This window comes from Maylandia zebra, linkage group LG8 (assembly GCF_041146795.1).
Source record: "Maylandia zebra isolate NMK-2024a linkage group LG8, Mzebra_GT3a, whole genome shotgun sequence".
NCBI lineage: Eukaryota > Metazoa > Chordata > Actinopteri > Cichliformes > Cichlidae > Maylandia > Maylandia zebra.
The window spans coordinates 14,713,275-14,734,838 of NC_135174.1; the positions used below are offsets into that span (position 1 = coordinate 14,713,275).

At 41.5% G+C, this 21,564-nt stretch overlaps 1 protein-coding gene and 4 long non-coding RNA genes across 5 annotated transcripts; 3 read left to right on the forward strand and 2 right to left on the reverse strand.

The window, feature by feature from the left end:
* Positions 1–2,779: 2,779 nt before the first annotated feature.
* LOC143419963 (uncharacterized) lies at positions 2,780–4,083 on the forward strand. The gene is made up of 3 exons (XR_013099989.1): positions 2,780–2,938; positions 3,133–3,195; positions 3,547–4,083. It is a non-coding gene; the product is annotated as an uncharacterized LOC143419963 (long non-coding RNA).
* Positions 4,084–9,508: 5,425 nt separating this feature from the next.
* LOC143412439 (uncharacterized) lies at positions 9,509–10,292 on the reverse strand. The gene is made up of 3 exons (XR_013099988.1): positions 10,132–10,292; positions 9,647–9,847; positions 9,509–9,532 (listed from the first exon to the last, which is right to left on the reverse strand). It is a non-coding gene; the product is annotated as an uncharacterized LOC143412439 (long non-coding RNA).
* Positions 10,293–14,390: 4,098 nt separating this feature from the next.
* Positions 14,391–15,284, forward strand: LOC106676303 (uncharacterized). The gene is made up of 3 exons (XR_003021984.2): positions 14,391–14,456; positions 14,684–14,976; positions 15,253–15,284. It is a non-coding gene; the product is annotated as an uncharacterized LOC106676303 (long non-coding RNA).
* Positions 15,285–15,315: 31 nt separating this feature from the next.
* LOC143419964 (uncharacterized) lies at positions 15,316–16,698 on the forward strand. Its single transcript, XR_013099990.1, has 3 exons — positions 15,316–15,476; positions 16,331–16,531; positions 16,646–16,698. It is a non-coding gene; the product is annotated as an uncharacterized LOC143419964 (long non-coding RNA).
* A 914-nt stretch (positions 16,699–17,612) lies between these two features.
* Positions 17,613–20,100, reverse strand: LOC143419838 (uncharacterized). Its single transcript, XM_076887451.1, has 3 exons — positions 19,813–20,100; positions 19,562–19,624; positions 17,613–19,210 (listed from the first exon to the last, which is right to left on the reverse strand). The coding sequence occupies exons 1-3, from the start codon at positions 19,912–19,914 to the stop codon at positions 18,098–18,100; spliced, it is 1,278 nt and encodes a 425-aa protein (XP_076743566.1). The 5' UTR covers positions 19,915–20,100; the 3' UTR covers positions 17,613–18,097.
* Between the last annotated feature and the right edge of the window lie 1,464 nt (positions 20,101–21,564).

A 21,564-nucleotide genomic window follows, 5' to 3' on the forward strand; every position in this document is an offset into this window, starting at 1 on the left:
TAAGTTACCTCATTTATGTTACCTCCCCTGTCACCTAGCAGTAGTGATGGGCAGATGAAGCCCCATGAAGCACTGAAGCTTTTCATCCAATTGGTTCACCCCAACGCGAAGCTTCATGAAGCTTCATGTGCTCTAGCAGGACACCTACTGGACGTAAAAATAATAGCTGGCATGAATTTGAAGAGTGTGGCATTTTGCACACAGCCTGTAAATGTCAACAACAAAAGGAGTGTGTAAAACATGTATATTGTAGTGATGGCAGTATACTGTGTATATTTATAGTGGCAGTATGGGAAATGATTATTTGGAAATGCTTGAAATGGAAATGATCATTTACTGTGAGGTGAGGTGTGGTTGGGGTGTGGACAGTGGTTGTGCTTTTGTAACGTTGAGGTATGGACAGCTACACACTGAGGCTTTGAGCCTCAGTCCTGCCTGTTCACATTTTATTCTGTAAAAACTAAATTTTCACTGCTTTTATGGCCTTTTTAGTGGGGAGAACATAGCTAGGATTTAATGATTTAACAAATCTTTTGAATCCTTTGTCCTCCACAATGCTAAATGGCTGGGAGTCCTCAATCACCATGCTAACCAGGTCTTCATCTATTTGAGATTGTTCTCCTGAGGAAAGACAATAAAGATAAAGCACAAATATAAATATCACACACGTAACTTATAACAGTTGTATAATATTGTTATATCATTTAGTAACATTACTGCATGCTATATTATCATTGCATTTGATGGCTCACCTGGTCTTGCTCCACAATCGGTGTCCCCTTATTCTCATGCAAAGCTCTGTAGTGCCTAAGCATGGATGAGGTGTTGTTGTTGTCATATCCCAGCTCCCTGGCACATAGCAAACACTTCACCTTGTACAAAAGTCAAGACAGCTCAACATAAATTGTATTGCACCATCAGTATCATGAAAATACATCTTCTGTAGAAATTTACATACCTTGTTGGGAGGAATAAGATCAAAATGTTCCCACACAGGGGAGGACATGCTCCTCTTCTTAGCTGGCTCCATTCTCTCCTGACTTTCCTCACTCTCATAAACCTCCAAACGGTCTCCAAACTCTCACTAACCGCAACTCTCCATCAAACACCCACATTTTGAATGAAGTCTGAGGGGTTTATATCGCTGTCATATCTCGCGGCAAAGTTCGAACCACTTCATGAACCAGTCACGTGGTACAGCCGGGCAGCGAGGCTTCGGACGTCATCATTTTCAGCTCCTCCCATAAATGAAGCAAGCCAAGATACGCGCTTCGCGGAAACGCCCCCTCCATTACTCGACACACGCACCGAAGCCTCGATACAGAACGTCCCATCACTACCTAGCAGAGCCGGGGCATAACATAAGTGGGGGCTTGTCCAGAAATTGTCACAGTATTTTTCCCTGTTACTGTTTGCCCGGCCTTGCCAATAGAGGGTGTGGCCATGTTGTTGGGCAATGATATTGCGGAAGGGTTAGTGCTCCCTCATCTGGAGGTTTTAGACAACCCCCTAAATCAGAAGACTTCTGATGTTTCCGTGCACCCTGGGCTGTATCCAACCTGTGCGATTACTCGGGCAAAAGCTCATAAAGATACTAATGTTGCCCTCTCTGATTCGGTGTTGATGTTCCAAGGAGAATGATGTATAAACTAAAAGAAACAATGTTTTGTCACCCCCAGACTCAGCGAAACCTGAGGAGCCTGATCCATTTCCAAAGGTCTCTTCGCTGCCCTTGACTAGAGACCAGCTGTCAGCAGCTCAATTAGCTGATGAAACACTGCAGAACTGTTTTAAACATACGGTAAGTGCTGAGCAAGTCAATAAAGAACAACAAGCCTATTTTGTAGAACATGATGTTCTAATGCGTCAGTGGTCTCCACCAGGTGCAAAAGGTGCAGAATGGAGTAAAGTCAAGCAGATTGTCATGCCCGCTGTGTACCGGCAGAAAACTAGAAAGCTAGCATTAACTAGCTTGCTCGAGCATCTGTCTTCAGAGCAGCAAGAAGACATAACTGTCTTGATTATTGAATACACCTGTTTTTTCAGGGATGTGCCAACTCGCACTACAGTGCTAGAGCATGATATTGATGTCCAGGGAGCTAAGCCTATTAAGCAGCATCCTTATCGAGCCAGCCCCCATAAATGCTTGCTCATGAGACAGGAGGTTGACTATTTGCTGCAACATGGCTTAGCGAAGCCCAGTCGAAGCCAGATGGCTCACCCCGTTTTATCACAGACTTCCGGAAGGTGAACTCTATGACTGTGGCTGACTCACATCCTCTCCCAAGAACTGAGGATTGCGTGGACAGTATTGTATGGGGCGCCGTTTGTAAACTGAAACATGCCGAAATTAACAGCAACATTTTTCCACATTTAGCTCTAAATCTTACAAAAACATGTTTTTTCGAGTCATTTTTTACAACATTTAGTAAAATATTTGTAACTTTTCATATTTAAAACAGGATTTTAAATGTTAAATCTAAATGTTAAATCTAAATGTTAAATCTAAATGTTAAATCTAAATGTTAAATCTAAATGTTAAATCTTAAATCTAAATGTTAAATCTAAATGTTAAATCTAAATGTTAAATGTTAAATCTAAATGTTAAATCTAAATGTTATATATAAATCTAAATGTTAAATCTAATATATAAATCTAAATCTAAATATTTAGCTAATATGCAAATTTATTGTACGGGTCAACGGAAATACCAAAATAAAAGCTTCAAGAAAACCTCCCGCGCTAAAGTGTGCCGGTCGCGGTCAGGAACGGTGTTTGCGCTCCTCTTACGGTCACTTTTGACTGCCATGAGCTGCTTCGACTATTCCCTACCAGCATGTCCAGCGATTTAGCTGAAAACATTGGAAGAGCCGTTTTGTCGGCCATCCAACGATTCAGCGGTAATGCACCCTCGACCTCACAAACGCCGCAGCACTTGGTAAGTTTATTGTATAGCATTTTGGACGGGTTGATAGCAGTGTTAGCAAAACTAGCAAAGCTAAATTACTTAGCTAGTCCTCAATTATTTCATTTGGTAGGCAGCAGACAGAGATCGAACATCATACAACTCTATTTATTTATTTATTTATTTGGTAGGTAGGTAACAGTCGTTCGATTTAAATGTTTCCTTAGGAATCCAGCAATGCACCTGGACCAAGTAGACCTGCCGTCTCCACTGGGATACCATACTGCTCGGTAGGCCTTCTTACACATATCATTTAGCTGACTAATTTTTGTTTTTTCTTTGGTGTAATATGTCACCTTAAATTAAATCCTGTCAAAGTAATGATTCTGATTCTACATACATTTCATCTTCTTAGGGGTCCATTACTAGCAGTGTCACATCACCACCAACAACATTCACAAGTTTTACGTCATATTTTATTACTGTTTTTGCTGTGAAGTGTCTTTTGATTGCTCACTTTCATATTTTAAAACTATTGATAAAATATTACTCTAGCTAATCTGTCACAGTACAATTGCCTCAAATTACCCATCTTTTGTTATAGAATTGTGCTCATTGAGATTTTCTGTGCCGTGTTCTAGGATGGTTACCAAGGAAGGCTTCAGATTTCCAAAGAGGAATTGGAAAATGTTCTTTCCCTGAAAACATCTTTTACTGAAGCTGCATCTATCCTTTCCATCTCCAGGCCCACTCTGTATAAGTTACTGCAAGACTATAATATCTCAGAGTCAAAATTCAATGTAATCAGTGACCATGAGTTAGATCAGATAGTGTCCCAGATAAAAACTGAACATCCAAATGTTGGAGAAGTGATGCTGATGGGTCATCTGCGTTCCAAAAACATAGTGGTTCAAAGATGGCGCGTAAGAAAGTCACTGCGGAGGGTGGACTCGGCTGGTGTTCTATCCAGGAGAAGAACTGCAGTTGCTCGGCGAGTATATTCTGTGCCTCATCCAAATTTCATATGGCACATAGATGGAAATCACAAACTGATTCGTTGGAAGTTTGTTGTTCATGGTGCAATAGATGGATACAGCAGGATGTTGATGTTTCTTCAGTGCTCCAGCAATAATCGAGCTGAGACTGTGAAAGCCCTCTTTACTGCAGCTGTTGGACAATTTGGCAGATCCCTGCATATCAGGACTGATCACGGAGGAGAGAATGCTCAGATTTGGGAGGACATGCAAGCAAGCAGGGGTGAAAGCTCTGTCTTAATGGGAAGTTCTGTGCACAACCAGAGGATTGAGCGTTTCAACCGAGACTTAAACAACAACTGTAGCCGCATTTATGCACCTATATTTTATGAATTGGAATCACTTGGTATCCTAGACTTAGAAAATGCAACAGACCTATTTTGCCTTCATTATGTGTTTCTACCACGAATCAACCGCACTTTGAAGGAATTCAAAGCTGGATATAACAATCACTCTGTTTCCACTGAAGGTAATAGAACTCCCATCCAGCTTTTTGCCTGCGGAACTCATGTGTCTCATCGTCACAACCCAGAACTTTCTACAGCAGAGGTCTCCATACCCTCCTTGTCAAACTCTGAAAGTAGGTTTGTCCCATTAAATGACAGCGATTTACAAGAGCTATATACAAGCATTCACCCTTTTGAAGAAGACAACAATAATGGTAAAACATTGTTTCAACGAACACAGCAGTATATTTTTAACAAACTTGTAAATGTGTGACCTCAACCACAGGATACCAGTGATGTTCTAAAGAGTGATGACACTTAATATTCTTAAATGCTGTACAGTAAATGCATTTTTTGTACTACTGCAGAAGCCCCTCCCCTCTAGCAGTGATGCCTCCTGCCACATAAGGACTCAGAGTTAATGACTGACAGTGACTCATAGGCTATTCAGAAGGCTACAACCACTTTTAGTTTATGGGTAAAACCAGTTATTCAGATTGAAGTAAAGATCAAATTCACACTGTAATACAGTATAACAGTGAAAATTATCAACACGGAACAGTCAGTCTTTAAATCAATTCACAAGATTATCTACAGTATTGTTTTAATCATTGTAAAGTTGCAATAGTCTTAATAAATGTTGCTGTTAGATGTCTAAGTAATCCTGGCTTGTTCTACAAAGCATGTTTAGTATACTCTGTGCATAAACTGTTTTGAAGTGTCCTTGTTTAAAAAAGAAAAGCTTAATAAAATTATTGTATTACACCAGTGACTTTATTGATTTGTCGTTGAAAATACAGAGTTAGCATTTTTATAAATCTATTGAAGCTTTGAAAATTATTACATTTCAACATTAAATGCAGTCAGAATTTATTTCAACTATCTTGTATGAAGTAAAGTTACTTGAAACTACAATTAATGAACAGGATTAGAGTTAACAAACCCACCATTTTAATTTCACTTTTTTGGAACATGTTTAGATGGTGCTGAATAAAGCTCCATTCATGAGTGCTACTAAGAAGCAGTAATGAAAAGCATCATCATCAGCCATTGTTGTTTCATTCACAAAAAGCTGAAGCTCATTTGCACATGTGTGTGCAATCGGGAGATGTTTGCTTTCATCGTGAATGAATGTTATTTTAGGAGCTGGTTGAAAACCTATGGCTGGAACCTTGCTGCTCCCGGTGGCAAAAGCCAAGATGTGACCAGGCCTCAAAGCCTTCACAAATGCCTCTTCATCCTTGGTAAGAGTCCTTTCTCCAAGTGAGTCTCTCAGCTCTTCATCTAAAAACAAAGAAAAACCACCGTTAACCTGGGGACACTAAAATAGTTAAAGCTTGAGCTAACAACTAAATGATGGCTAATGTTTTTATAAAAAATACAGAGGTTCTGTCTTTGCCTTGCTTGTCAGTTGTAAGCTATCATACATCTTTATTCCTGTTTTGTGTGTGCGCATGTGACATAAAAAGACAAAGTTTTACTTTAGTGTCCCGAATTGTTTCATGGCCAGACTACATTATGTGAATTTCTGCTTAATTTCGACACACTGGAGAAATTCCCGAAATTTGACCACCATCAGCTCCTCTCTAACTCTTCTGTTGCTCCCAAGGACAGAATAGCTTGGCCTGAGAACCCCAGCAATTAAACTGGCTGTCAGATCTTTGTCCTCCCCAGATAGGTCAAGCAGAACACGCAAACTGGGGTTCTGTCATGGTCCTGGGCCATGTGGGCCCAGTATTCTTAGTTTTCATGTATTTTTGTATTTTGTTCTTTATTTAGGCCATGCTTCCTGGGTTGATCTGTTACGTTGTTCCTTATGTGTTTTCCCTTCGTGACTCTTACCCCCTGTGTGCCCCTCCGTGTATTTATGAGCCCTCGTCTCTCTTTGTGCTTTATTCTATGTTTTCCCCAGCCCGTTATGTCTGCGTTCTCCCCGTGCTCTCTCTCCTCCTGTTTGAACCTCTGTGTACTTCCTGCTTTACTTTGCCCATCTCCCATCAGTGTTGCGTTCACTCCTGCCGTGTCTTGTTATGATTATCAGTGTCACCTGTGTTCCCCGTGTGCATCCACTTCCCCTGATCATCCCTCATGTGTATTTAGTCTCTGTGTTTCGTACAGTCTGTGTCGCGTCGTCTGTGTTCCCACCCTCCGTGTTTCCATGCCCGGTCTATTGTATTCCAAGTCATAGCCTTACCTTAGTTTATTCCCAGTTTAGGTTTCTGTTTAGTTATTGCTCTTGTGCTGCCCTTATTCTGGTTTGCTTCTTTTGTATTCATCAGCCACAATAAAAGGCTCGCTTTTGTTTAAAGTTCACTTCCTTATCACTCGTGTCCGCACCTGAGTCCTCCACGCACTCTCCACACGGTCTGTCACAGCGGACCGTGACAGTACGACGCGACCATGTCGGACTCAGCGGACATTTCGGAGGAGGTGGGAGAGGAGCTGAACAGGCTCTGCCGCGTTATGGATCGCATCATCGGATGCACGGATCCGAGAGTGGTTTCCACGGGATTGGCGGCCGTGGACGCCATTATGTTGCGGGAGCCGCGGTTGCGACAGCTCCCCCGCCTCGTCGAGGCATTTGACTCCCTGGGCCCCCTGAAGGAGGAGCTTCGTGCCCGTGCGCTGGCCCAGAGGGTCCTGGATGCCGCCTCAGCACCCACACCTCCACCCCGTAAACGGGTGTCGGCGCCGCTGCCTCATGAGCCAGAGGCTGCGACAGGGGGAACGCTGAGGTCCACTTCCACTCAGCCATCGCCTCACCGTGGATCGGCTTCCTCGTTTCCGCCACCGTCATGCTGCACTAACCGGCACACGGAGGCGGTGGAGGCCATAGACTTCGGGGATGATGAGCGTCAGCAGGTGTTACGGGCTTATCGGGAGGACGAGCTCCGGTGGAAACCCTGGCTCATCCCAGAGGAGGAACTCTCACCTGCTGCACCGCCTACCAGCCGCTCGCCGTTTCCAACCCGCTCAGACTTCGCTTCCCCTGCCTCGCCGTTAGCGAGGATATGGGCAGAGGAGGGTGTTGCCGCTACGCCACCCTCTGCAGTGGTGGCATCAGCGCCCATCGCGCCAGCTACCAGAAGGGGGCGGCGCCGGCGCCGCCGTTGCACCGCACTAACTCCGGTGAGTGACTGCGTTTTTGCGCCTCACGTCCCTTCTATGAAGCAGAGTGAGATGAGTGTTGATTTGCCGGGACCGGAGACTATAACGGAATTGGGCTCCAGAGCTGAAAGAACTGTGTGTAACTGTTTTGAAGGAGCACACAACGAAACCACAGACCATGTGCTTGTCTCTGTAGAATCCAGGACTTTTTCTAGCGTTGCTCTCATAGTCGTACCACATGAAGCCCAGGTTCATGAGACAGCGAAAGGGGTTCACACGTCGGCTGTACAGTTTGTTTCTGAGCCTGCTAGGAATGGCGTGAGCTTTCTCTCCGCCTCAGACTGCTTTCTGCCCCGGCCGCCTATCTCCGCTGGAGGGTCCGAGGGGCCTGTCCAGCCTCACGCCTCGTCAGCTGGAGGGTCCGAGGGGCCCGTTCAGCCTCCTGTCTCCGCTGGAGGGTCCGAGGGGCCCGTTCAGCCTCCTGTCTCCGCTGGAGGGTCCGAGGGGCCCGTTCAGCAACCTTCCTCGTCAGCTGGGGGTTCAGGAGAACCGCACCAGCCTCATGCCACGTCTGCTGGGGGGCCCGAGCCGCCCGTCCAGCACCATGCCACCTCAGCTGGAGGGCCCGAGGAGCCCATCCAGCCACCTTCTGCTTCTGCTCCTCCTAGTCCAGCTCCAGCCCGTGCTTCGTCAGCCGCAGCTCCAGCCCGTGCTTCGTCAGCCGCAGCTCCAGCCTCAGAGTCTTCGTCAGCCGCAGCTCCAGCCTCAGCCTCTGCAGCGACGCCTGGTCCGGCCCCCGCATCGCCATCGGCTGGTCCTGTGCCCACCAGGCCATGGCCAGCACGCCTGAGACTGGAGAGCCGCCGCTGCCTTCCGCGCGGCCGGCCCCCTGAACTGCTCCGTCGTCTCCCTCGCCGCCGCCGCTGCCTTCCGCGCGGCCGGCCCCCTGAACTGCTCCGTCGTCTCCCTCGCCGCCGCCGCTGCCTTCCGCGCGGCCGGCCTCCGGACCAACTCTGTCGTCTCCCTCGCCGACGCCGCTGCCTTCCGCGCGGCCGGCCTCCGGACCAACTCTGTCACCTGTGCCACCCGCCTGGTCGGCCCCCCGACCGTGTGACCCGTGAACTCTTGTGCCTGTGGGCTCTGGGTCGGCCCCCTGAACCTTATTTGGACTAGTCATGTGCTCCTGTGTTTTCTGTTGTTTGTTTTTGTTTCCCGTTCTGGTCCCTCCGTCCTGGTCCCCCGCCTCCCGCCCTGGGTGGGGTGTTTTCTGTTTCGCTTGTGTTTTGTTTCTCGGGTTTGGGCTGTCGGGAGCCAGCCCTTTAGGGGGGGGTGGTGTCATGGTCCTGGGCCATGTGGGCCCAGTATTCTTAGTTTTCATGTATTTTTGTATTTTGTTCTTTATTTAGGCCATGCTTCCTGGGTTGATCTGTTACGTTGTTCCTTATGTGTTTTCCCTTCGTGACTCTTACCCCCTGTGTGCCCCTCCGTGTATTTATGAGCCCTCGTCTCTCTTTGTGCTTTATTCTATGTTTTCCCCAGCCCGTTATGTCTGCGTTCTCCCCGTGCTCTCTCTCCTCCTGTTTGAACCTCTGTGTACTTCCTGCTTTACTTTGCCCATCTCCCATCAGTGTTGCGTTCACTCCTGCCGTGTCTTGTTATGATTATCAGTGTCACCTGTGTTCCCCGTGTGCATCCACTTCCCCTGATCATCCCTCATGTGTATTTAGTCTCTGTGTTTCGTACAGTCTGTGTCGCGTCGTCTGTGTTCCCACCCTCCGTGTTTCCATGCCCGGTCTATTGTATTCCAAGTCATAGCCTTACCTTAGTTTATTCCCAGTTTAGGTTTCTGTTTAGTTATTGCTCTTGTGCTGCCCTTATTCTGGTTTGCTTCTTTTGTATTCATCAGCCACAATAAAAGGCTCGCTTTTGTTTAAAGTTCACTTCCTTATCACTCGTGTCCGCACCTGAGTCCTCCACGCACTCTCCACACGGTCTGTCACAGCGGACCGTGACAGGTTCTCTCTCAGGAGTGATAAAATCTAGACAGAAAAGTTTAAATAATGGTTAAATTCCAGTTTTAAATATAAAAAGTAGCTCACTCTAAATGATTATAAAATAATGACCAATTGATACAGAAAAAATATAAATCTCACTCCATAGTAGGACAAGCCATCAGTTAGTTGATCGAAACAGCTTTGCCGTTGCAGAACTGCAAGGTATAGAGCTGCATTTTTCACAAACAGATCTTTATTGGCCATGGTGACTGTGAGTGGAAGACCTTCAACTTGATATCGCCATGAGTCGCAGCAGCTGACTGCTTCCTCCAAATCATGTTGAGTTGTTGCATTTACAACCTAAATATTTAAGAAAAACACTTTAAATGTTTGTTTTTTACCAGTGTACACAAATACTGCAGATGGTTCATTTTAATTGGACTCGAAACGTTTTTGTTTTGGTTTATTTGGCTGTATTTCACCAATATTTTTTTTTTTAACAAAAAGGAAACAAATTGAAAATATAATACATGGAATTGCCTCTAATAACCAAAAGTGTATTTATTATATATTATAAAAGAAGACCAGAAGACTTGTGAATATAGGAAATATTACAATATTCTTGTTATAATATTGCAATTCACCTTTTTCAGATTCTCTCTTAACTCAGGGTCACCTATATCATCCGGTGTTAGGTGTACTTGAAGAATGTCTCCTGACACAATGTAGTCTACTACATGTGGAGAGAGAAAGGCAGGTGCTTCTCCACCTTGCACTATTATCGTGGACAACATCCTGCCAATGGTTCGATATACTCGATATACTCCATTTTGCAAGTTAAATTTCAGTGTGCATCCATTTGGTGTAGCTGAAAAATAACACACAAAAAAGTATATTCTGTACAGACCCCAAACTGATATCTTGAGATTGACAGGCAAAAATGTATTACTTTTTTTTTTTTTTACTGTTTCAGACACACAGAACATAACAGATTTATTATCTGTAGTCATTTATTAACTTGTTAATGTTCTGTCAAACAATGTTCAGATCAGGTGGTTGTTGCGTTTGTAACATTATAAAAACGAGTGTCGTCAACAAGCCTTTAGGCCTTGAGTAAGTAAGTTAGTTAGTTTGACTGTGAAATCCTATTACCTTCAAAAGCACCACTGTCCTGAAAGATGGCCTTCACCAGTAAACGGAAAAACTCCCTAAATTACTTAGCTAGTCCTCAATTATTTCATTTGGTAGGCAGCAGACAGAGATCGAACATCATACAACTCTATTTATTTATTTGGTAGGTAGGTAACAGTCGTTCGATGTAAATGTTTCCTTAGGAATCCAGCAATGCACCTGGACCAAGTAGACCTGCCGTCTCCACTGGGATACCATACTGCTCGGTAGGCCTTCTTACACATATCATTTAATTCATTTATCATGAAATTTCCCCTTGTGGGACTAATAAAGGTATGTTATCTTATCTTAGCTGACTGGTTTTGATATACAGTCAGGTTCATAAGTAGTTGGATACAGACACATTTTCTAATGTTGCTTCTGTACATTACCAGAATGAATTAAAAATGAAACTACTCCAATGCAGTTGAAGTGCAGACTTTAAGTTTTAATTCAGTGGGTTGGACTAAATGAATGCATAAAAATGTGAGAGGGAAAAATTAATTTGTAAACACAATCCTATCATTTCAGAGGCTCTAAAGTAATTAGACAAATTAAATAACTGAAAATAAAATGATAATTTCTATTACTTTATTCAAAACCCTTTGTTGGCAATGACAGCCTGAAGTCTTGAAGTCATGGACACCACCAGATGCTGGCATTCCTCCTTACTAAGGCTCTGCCAGGCCTTTACTGCATTGGCTTTCAGTTGCTGTTTGTTTGTGGGCCTTTCTGTCCTAAATTTAGTCTTCAACAACTGAAATGTATGCTCAATTGGGTTAAAATCCAGTGATTGACTTGGCCATTCAAGAATATTCTATTTCTTTACTTTATTAAAGTCATGGGGTGCTTGGACTGTATGTTTTGGGTCATCTTCCATCTTTATTATTAAATGCTGCCCAATCAATGTGACTACTTTTAGCTGGACTTAAGCAGACAAGTATGTCTCTGAACACATTCAGCTGCTTCAGTCCTGTGTCACATATTCAGTAAACACTACCAGTGCCACTGGCAGCCATGCACGCTCAAACCATCACACTGCCTCTGCCATGTTTTACAGATGATGTGGTATGCTTTGGATCATGAGTCGTTCCACCCTTCTCCATACTTTTTTCTTGCCATCATTCTGGTAGAGGTTGATCTTGGTTTTATCTGTCCAAAGAATGTTTTTCCAAAATTTAGCTGGCTTTTACTAGATGGTTTTTTTTTTTTTTTTTTTTTTTTTGTTAAGTCCATTCTAGCCTTTCTATTCTTGAGGCTTATGAGTGGCTTGCACCTTGCAGTGAACCCTCTGTATTAGGGCTGTTTGATATGACAATATGAAAACATCTATCATTTCATATTATACGCTATCATTTGTTCTGTGGTGTCGCAAAATAAATTTTACGTCAATATTTTTCATCGTTTTGATGGTCACTGTAGTGGCTGTATTAATTTCTTAATTTTCTTTTTTCTGTTATGTTCTCTTTGACCGCATGTTGTCTGTTCACAGTAAAATTTTCAAAATGCAAACACTACGTCTCAAATCAATTCCAGGCCTTTTATCTGCTTAATTGGTAATGACATCATCATTTTAATATGGATACCCTAAATTAAAGCTGAGTCTGCACATCATGTCCATGATATAATTTTGATTGGAATATGTTTCAGTAAACGGGCAACAAAATAAAACTTGTTAGGGTCCAAATACACACTGACCTAACTGCAGGCCTTTTCTACTCTAATTGAGTGCTCAAAGCACTTTATACAACAGATCTCATTTACCCATTCACATGCACAGATTAATACAAGCACTTTTTCTGTCCAACATTCGCACACAGTCATAGTCGGATAAACTCATTGGGAGCTCTAGATTAGAGCACCTGGGAACTGAATCACCAACTTGACCAACAATCAATGCTAATCTACAAGATACAAAAGGTTCAGTTTTCTGTGTAATGGGTAGACAATAGTAAGATGGTCTGAGTCTACAGTTTGTTTGTTTGTTTTTAATGAACAGATAACAGAAACCTTACGGATGTATTGTAATGCATAGGTGTCTATCTGTATCTGTGTTTGAATTCATTTCAGGTTCCTCTTCCATCAGTTCCTCAAGCTCATGCTACGCGCTCACATTTTGTGAGAAAAAACAAGACCTGCAAACACTATACAAAAGATGTTGTGTGCTTGCCCTTGTCTTCAGCATCAACGTTTCTCATACCGAGAGGGGATTCACGAGCAAAACTAGCACAAGATGGCCTTATTGGGAAGATCTCCTTTACATCTGACTGGTCTGAAGCACAACTTAGAGAAGAAATAGCAGCAATCTTCAGAAGAACATTTGCACTGTCAACTGGCCAGACATTCCCTTTTGAGTATTTGAGTACAATTAGAGGATGTAAACGACTAATGAAACCAAATGTTTCTAGCAGTTTTCTTTGGGGTGGCCAAGAAGTTGGCTCGATTTGTTCCACCACCTGCCTCTATATAATGGCAGGGATACAAAAACCTGCACAGGTAAACATTTTATATTGCAGTGCAGAAATATTTATTGTCTAAAAAGTGAGTCTGTTCCCTTAACATAATTTTATTAATTGTATTACGGTAATTAATATTGCAGTTTCAGCAGGTGTAAACAGTTTTTAGTGCAGCCATGTGCCTCTGTGTTACCAGTGATTTGGTGCAACTGTATTTGATTTTATGTAGAACATGCTTTCTTTTCCCTCAGGAGGAACCAGAAGAGCTGTCTGACAGTGACTTTGAAAGTAAAGTCTGCCGGAGAAGACGAGGTATGTGACGTGAATGAAAACCTAGTGAGGTTCTAAGCTCGATGACCAGTTAGATTTTGTTACTGCAGTGCGTAATAATTCCTGGGGGGTTTGTTTGATGAGAGCATCGTTAATTTGTCCGATTGGGGCGATCGTGGCTCAAGAGTTGGGAGTTTGCCTTGTAATCGGAAGGTTGCCGGTTCGAGCCCCGGCTCGGACAGTCTCGGTCGTTGTGTCCTTGGGCAAGACATTCACCTACCGCCTACTGGTGTTGGCCAGAAGGGCCGATGGCGCGATATGGCAGCCTCGCCTCTGTCAGTCTGCCCCAGGGCAGCTGTGGCTACAACTGTAGCTTGCCTTCACCAGTGTGTGACTGGGTGGATGACTGGGTGTGTAAAGCGCTTTGGGGTCCTTAGGGGGACTAGTAAAAGCGCTATACAAATACAGGCCATTTACCATTTTAATGTTTACAAATTATCACAGGTGATTACAGCCAAGGAGGAATATGTGCCCAACTTTCACTTAAACTAATATAAGGATATATAAAGGCTCTGTTAACATTATGAAGCAAGTCATGCTGACCTTCTTTCCTTTGTTCAGTGCATCATGCGTTGTCTACAACACCAGGTGAAAGTGAGGCCAAGCATCAGAAAACAGAGAGCTGCATTCAAGAGAGTGAAAATGAGGGACAGGCAGAGGGACAGCAGATGTTTCCATATAATGTGGCAGAATTTGTGTAAGCTGTTGTCTAGGGGTTAAAGAAATCCTTCATTTTAGATGTTGTTTAGGATATTGTTTTGATGCAAGTTTCCAATTTGCATGTTTGGGTTTTTTTTTGCTGAATGACTGCAACTTTAGGATTTACATTTAATTTTTTTTTTTTTTTAATGATGTAGTGTGAGAAATTCTTCAAGGCTGACATGTTTTATGATTTCTAATATCTCTTATCTACTTAGCCCTATTTTTCTGGAGGAAGATGACGCTCTTGAAGAGGCAATTCAGCGTAGCCTCCTAGAAGAGTCTGATAGACAGAGTGAAGTTCATATTTCAAGGTAAGATTTGAAAGTAACCTTTGATAATTGAATATTTTATTTGCATCTTTACTTGCATCATTTTTTTGCAGTTACACAATTACAAAGGTAATTGCTCATTTCTGACTAATTTAATATGAACTATCACAACATAATTATATGTTGTAACTCTGTGCACTTGAGTCAAATGTACAGCAAATTTCCATTTTTCCCCAAGATCTGTTTGTCATTGTCCCTTTTTTATATAGGTCTTTTAAGAAGCTCAGCAAAGAAGAAATTGAAGGTCTTCTTAGAGCTCATAGTGAGAAAGTCATTACACCAGGAACAAGACAACTCCATATCAGTCGAGCCAATGTGTGGTCGACTGCTTTGCGTCAGTTCAAGAGACCCAAGTTTGCAGAAAGCTGTGAGATGCTTTATGTCACATTTGCAAGCGATGAACATGATACAGAGGAAGATGCTGCTGACCTTGGGGGGCCAAGGCGGGAGTTTTTCCGTTTACTGGTGAAGGCCATCTTTCAGGACAGTGGTGCTTTTGAAGGTAATAGGATTTCACAGTCAAACTAACTTACTTACTCAAGGCCTAAAGGCTTGTTGACGACACTCGTTTTTATAATGTTACAAACGCAACAACCACCTGATCTGAACATTGTTTGACAGAACATTAACAAGTTAATAAATGACTACAGATAATAAATCTGTTATGTTCTGTGTGTCTGAAACAGTAAAAAAAAAAGTAATACATTTTTGTCTGTCAATCTCAAGATATCAGTTTGGGGTCTGTACAGAATATACTTTTTTGTGTGTTATTTTTCAGCTACACCAAATGGATGCACACTGAAATTTAACTTGCAAAATGGAGTATATCGAGTATATCGAACCATTGGCAGGATGTTGTCCACGATAATAGTGCAAGGTGGAGAAGCACCTGCCTTTCTCTCTCCACATGTAGTAGACTACATTGTGTCAGGAGACATTCTTCAAGTACACCTAACACCGGATGATATAGGTGACCCTGAGTTAAGAGAGAATCTGAAAAAGGTGAATTGCAATATTATAACAAGAATATTGTAATATTTCCTATATTCACAAGTCTTCTGGTCTTTGTAAAATTATGATATTATTTTATGCCATGTTATACCCCTAATTAAAGATTGTGAATTATTATGTAGTTTTAGTTTGCATTATTCTCCTGAATTAGAAGAAGCTGATAACTATTGCATTAGTTAAACTGATTTGCATTACATTAAATTGCTGACTTGTTGTGAATGAATGATATTGTTTTATGATGCATTATATTGCTGAGTTATAAGAAATACTGTTCGCAGAAGGTTATTGTCTAATTTGTCTGAGTAGAAGAGAACAGAGTGTGCTGGAGTTTTCTGCCCCATTTCAGCAGGAGCAGATAAACAGGGAGCCAAGGTCGTAGCTTAGGCGCTGTGTGAGAGAGAGCATGTGAATGTTTAGGCTTTTTATGATAAGGTGGAGGCACCAGAGGTTATAAAAGTTTGAGCAATGCTCCACCATTTTGAGATTTTGAGGCTGTCTGCATCAGTGTCCATCTCCCACGTGTGTGATCATTAAATCATCGTTTGACTCAACCCGGCCGGACCAGTGTTGTTATTGTGGTTTTTTCTCTTGTCTCCATCCCCAATATTTTGAACCTTAACATCTTCTTTTATAATATATAATAAATACACTTTTGGTTATTAGAGGCAATTCCATGTATTATATTTTCAATTTGTTTCCTTTTTGTTAAAAAAAAAAAAATTGGTGAAATACAGCCAAATAAACCAAAACAAAAACGTTTCGAGTCCAATTAAAATGAACCATCTGCAGTATTTGTGTACACTGGTAAAAAACAAACATTTAAAGTGTTTTTCTTAAATATTTAGGTTGTAAATGCAACAACTCAACATGATTTGGAGGAAGCAGTCAGCTGCTGCGACTCATGGCGATATCAAGTTGAAGGTCTTCCACTCACAGTCACCATGGCCAATAAAGATCTGTTTGTGAAAAATGCAGCTCTATACCTTGCAGTTCTGCAACGGCAAAGCTGTTTCGATCAACTAACTGATGGCTTGTCCTACTATGGAGTGAGATTTATATTTTTTCTGTATCAATTGGTCATTATTTTATAATCATTTAGAGTGAGCTACTTTTTATATTTAAAACTGGAATTTAACCATTATTTAAACTTTTCTGTCTAGATTTTATCACTCCTGAGAGAGAACCCCAGTTTGCGTGTTCTGCTTGACCTATCTGGGGAGGACAAAGATCTGACAGCCAGTTTAATTGCTGGGGTTCTCAGGCCAAGCTATTCTGTCCTTGGGAGCAACAGAAGAGTTAGAGAGGAGCTGATGGTGGTCAAATTTCGGGAATTTCTCCAGTGTGTCGAAATTAAGCAGAAATTCACATAATGTAGTCTGGCCATGAAACAATTCGGGACACTAAAGTAAAACTTTGTCTTTTTATGTCACATGCGCACACACAAAACAGGAATAAAGATGTATGATAGCTTACAACTGACAAGCAAGGCAAAGACAGAACCTCTGTATTTTTTATAAAAACATTAGCCATCATTTAGTTGTTAGCTCAAGCTTTAACTATTTTAGTGTCCCCAGGTTAACGGTGGTTTTTCTTTGTTTTTAGATGAAGAGCTGAGAGACTCACTTGGAGAAAGGACTCTTACCAAGGATGAAGAGGCATTTGTGAAGGCTTTGAGGCCTGGTCACATCTTGGCTTTTGCCACCGGGAGCAGCAAGGTTCCAGCCATAGGTTTTCAACCAGCTCCTAAAATAACATTCATTCACGATGAAAGCAAACATCTCCCGATTGCACACACATGTGCAAATGAGCTTCAGCTTTTTGTGAATGAAACAACAATGGCTGATGATGATGCTTTTCATTACTGCTTCTTAGTAGCACTCATGAATGGAGCTTTATTCAGCACCATCTAAACATGTTCCAAAAAAGTGAAATTAAAATGGTGGGTTTGTTAACTCTAATCCTGTTCATTAATTGTAGTTTCAAGTAACTTTACTTCATACAAGATAGTTGAAATAAATTCTGACTGCATTTAATGTTGAAATGTAATAATTTTCAAAGCTTCAATAGATTTATAAAAATGCTAACTCTGTATTTTCAACGACAAATCAATAAAGTCACTGGTGTAATACAATAATTTTATTAAGCTTTTCTTTTTTAAACAAGGACACTTCAAAACAGTTTATGCACAGAGTATACTAAACATGCTTTGTAGAACAAGCCAGGATTACTTAGACATCTAACAGCAACATTTATTAAGACTATTGCAACTTTACAATGATTAAAACAATACTGTAGATAATCTTGTGAATTGATTTAAAGACTGACTGTTCCGTGTTGATAATTTTCACTGTTATACTGTATTACAGTGTGAATTTGATCTTTACTTCAATCTGAATAACTGGTTTTACCCATAAACTAAAAGTGGTTGTAGCCTTCTGAATAGCCTATGAGTCACTGTCAGTCATTAACTCTGAGTCCTTATGTGGCAGGAGGCATCACTGCTAGAGGGGAGGGGCTTCTGCAGTAGTACAAAAAATGCATTTACTGTACAGCATTTAAGAATATTAAGTGTCATCACTCTTTAGAACATCACTGGTATCCTGTGGTTGAGGTCACACATTTACAAGTTTGTTAAAAATATACTGCTGTGTTCGTTGAAACAATGTTTTACCATTATTGTTGTCTTCTTCAAAAGGGTGAATGCTTGTATATAGCTCTTGTAAATCGCTGTCATTTAATGGGACAAACCTACTTTCAGAGTTTGACAAGGAGGGTATGGAGACCTCTGCTGTAGAAAGTTCTGGGTTGTGACGATGAGACACATGAGTTCCGCAGGCAAAAAGCTGGATGGGAGTTCTATTACCTTCAGTGGAAACAGAGTGATTGTTATATCCAGCTTTGAATTCCTTCAAAGTGCGGTTGATTCGTGGTAGAAACACATAATGAAGGCAAAATAGGTCTGTTGCATTTTCTAAGTCTAGGATACCAAGTGATTCCAATTCATAAAATATAGGTGCATAAATGCGGCTACAGTTGTTGTTTAAGTCTCGGTTGAAACGCTCAATCCTCTGGTTGTGCACAGAACTTCCCATTAAGACAGAGCTTTCACCCCTGCTTGCTCGCATGTCCTCCCAAATCTGAGCATTCTCTCCTCCGTGATCAGTCCTGATATGCAGGGGTCTGCCAAATTGTCCAACAGCTGCAGTAAAGAGGGCTTTCACAGTCTCAGCTCGATTATTGCTGGAGCACTGAAGAAACATCAACATCCTGCTGTATCCATCTATTGCACCATGAACAACAAACTTCCAACGAATCAGTTTGTGATTTCCATCTATGTGCCATATGAAATTTGGATGAGGCACAGAATATACTCGCCGAGCAACTGCAGTTCTTCTCCTGGATAGAACACCAGCCGAGTCCACCCTCCGCAGTGACTTTCTTACGCGCCATCTTTGAACCACTATGTTTTTGGAACGCAGATGACCCATCAGCATCACTTCTCCAACATTTGGATGTTCAGTTTTTATCTGGGACACTATCTGATCTAACTCATGGTCACTGATTACATTGAATTTTGACTCTGAGATATTATAGTCTTGCAGTAACTTATACAGAGTGGGCCTGGAGATGGAAAGGATAGATGCAGCTTCAGTAAAAGATGTTTTCAGGGAAAGAACATTTTCCAATTCCTCTTTGGAAATCTGAAGCCTTCCTTGGTAACCATCCTAGAACACGGCACAGAAAATCTCAATGAGCACAATTCTATAACAAAAGATGGGTAATTTGAGGCAATTGTACTGTGACAGATTAGCTAGAGTAATATTTTATCAATAGTTTTAAAATATGAAAGTGAGCAATCAAAAGACACTTCACAGCAAAAACAGTAATAAAATATGACGTAAAACTTGTGAATGTTGTTGGTGGTGATGTGACACTGCTAGTAATGGACCCCTAAGAAGATGAAATGTATGTAGAATCAGAATCATTACTTTGACAGGATTTAATTTAAGGTGACATATTACACCAAAGAAAAAACAAAAATTAGTCAGCTAAATGATATGTGTAAGAAGGCCTACCGAGCAGTATGGTATCCCAGTGGAGACGGCAGGTCTACTTGGTCCAGGTGCATTGCTGGATTCCTAAGGAAACATTTACATCAAGAACGACTGTTACCTACCTACCAAATAAATAAATAGAGTTGTATGATGTTCGATCTCTGTCTGCTGCCTACCAAATGAAATAATTGAGGACTAGCTAAGTAATTTAGCTTTGCTAGTTTTGCTAACACTGCTATCAACCCGTCCAAAATGCTATACAATAAACTTACCAAGTGCTGCGGCGTTTGTGAGGTCGAGGGTGCATTACCGCTGAATCGTTGGATGGCCGACAAAACGGCTCTTCCAATGTTTTCAGCTAAATCGCTGGACATGCTGGTAGGGAATAGTCGAAGCAGCTCATGGCAGTCAAAAGTGACCGTAAGAGGAGCGCAAACACCGTTCCTGACCGCGACCGGCACACTTTAGCGCGGGAGGTTTTCTTGAAGCTTTTATTTTGGTATTTCCGTTGACCCGTACAATAAATTTGCATATTAGCTAAATATTTAGTTTCCCGTAACATTTAGATTTAACATTTAACATTTAGATTTATATATAACATTTAGATTTAACATTTAACATTTAGATTTATATATAACATTTAGATTTAACATTTAACATTTAGATTTATATATAACATTTAGATTTAATATTTAACATTTAGATTTAACATTTAACATTTAGATTTAACATTTAACATTTAGATTTATATATAACATTTAGATTTAACATTTAACATTTACATTTAAATATAATATTTACATTTAACATTTAACATTTACATTTAAATATAATATTTACATTTAACATTTAGCATTTAGATTTAACATTTAACATTTAGATTTAACATTTAGCATTTAGATTTAACATTTAAAATCCTGTTTTAAATATGAAAAGTTACAAATATTTTACTAAATGTTGTAAAAAATGACTCGAAAAAACATGTTTTTGTAAGATTTAGAGCTAAATGTGGAAAAATGTTGCTGTTAATTTCGGCATGTTTCAGTTTACAAACGGCGCCCCATAGTATTGGGACTGCTCAGTATGTCACTAAATTAGATCTTCTTAAAGGTTACTAGCAGGTTCCTTTAACTGAACGTGCCTCTAACATCTCTGCCTTTGTAACACCTGATGATTTTTTGCAGTACACAGTCATGGCGTTTGGAATGTATAACGCTCCAGCCACCTTCCAGAGGCTGGTAAATAAAGTCCTCCGTGGCCTGTCCAACTGCAGTGCCTACCTAGATGATCTAGTAATTTATGCTGAAACATGGCAAGATCATTTGGAAACTCTACGCCAGGTATTCCACCGTTTGGCTCAGGCGACTCTAATTCTCAACTTAGCCAAGTGTGAGTTTGCCAAAGCTACGGTGACGTACTTGGGCAGGGCGGTGGGACGTGGACATGTCCGGCCCATTGATGCCAAAGTAGCAGTGATTAAAGAGTTCCCCACACCTAGTACCGGGTGTGAGTTGTGTAGGTTTCTAGGGATGGTGGTAGTGATCTGTTGGTCAAGAACAAAACGGCTCTTAGACCCGGATCTTTGAAGTGAACAACGCGAGCTGGCTCCTTATCGCAAGCCGTGGGTTTTTCTTTTCTTTCTCTCACCCTCTCTCTCGCACTTTTTTCCGCTTCACTCTGCACGTGAGCCTTGTGCTTTGCGCTGGGAAGAGGGGGGAGTATGAGGTGCCGTAAGGGACATTATTACTGAAACGCTCTCACACACACTACTGAAACGCTCTCACACACACAACTGAAATTTTAGCTCTCACACACACTACTGAAACGCTCTCACACACACAACTGAAATTTTAGCTCTCACACACACAACTGAAACGCTCTCACACACACAACTGAAATTTTAGCTCTCACACACACTACTGAAACGCTCTCACACACACTACTGAAATTTTAGCTCTCACACACACAACTGAAACGCTCTCACACACACAACTGAAACGCTCTCACACACACAACTGAAACGC

What these genes read in the sequence shown, in the direction of transcription:
- LOC143419838 (XM_076887451.1), bottom strand. Translation starts at nt 19,914, where the DNA reads ATGTCCAGCGATTTAGCTGAAAACATTGGAAGAGCCGTTTTGTCGGCC. An exon ending in CACAAACGCCGCAGCACTTG is followed by an intron (nt 19,625 to 19,812) that starts GTAAGTTTATTG and finishes ATGTTTCCTTAG; the next exon opens with GAATCCAGCAATGCACCTGG. An exon ending in CTGGGATACCATACTGCTCG is followed by an intron (nt 19,211 to 19,561) that starts GTAGGCCTTCTT and finishes GCCGTGTTCTAG; the next exon opens with GATGGTTACCAAGGAAGGCT.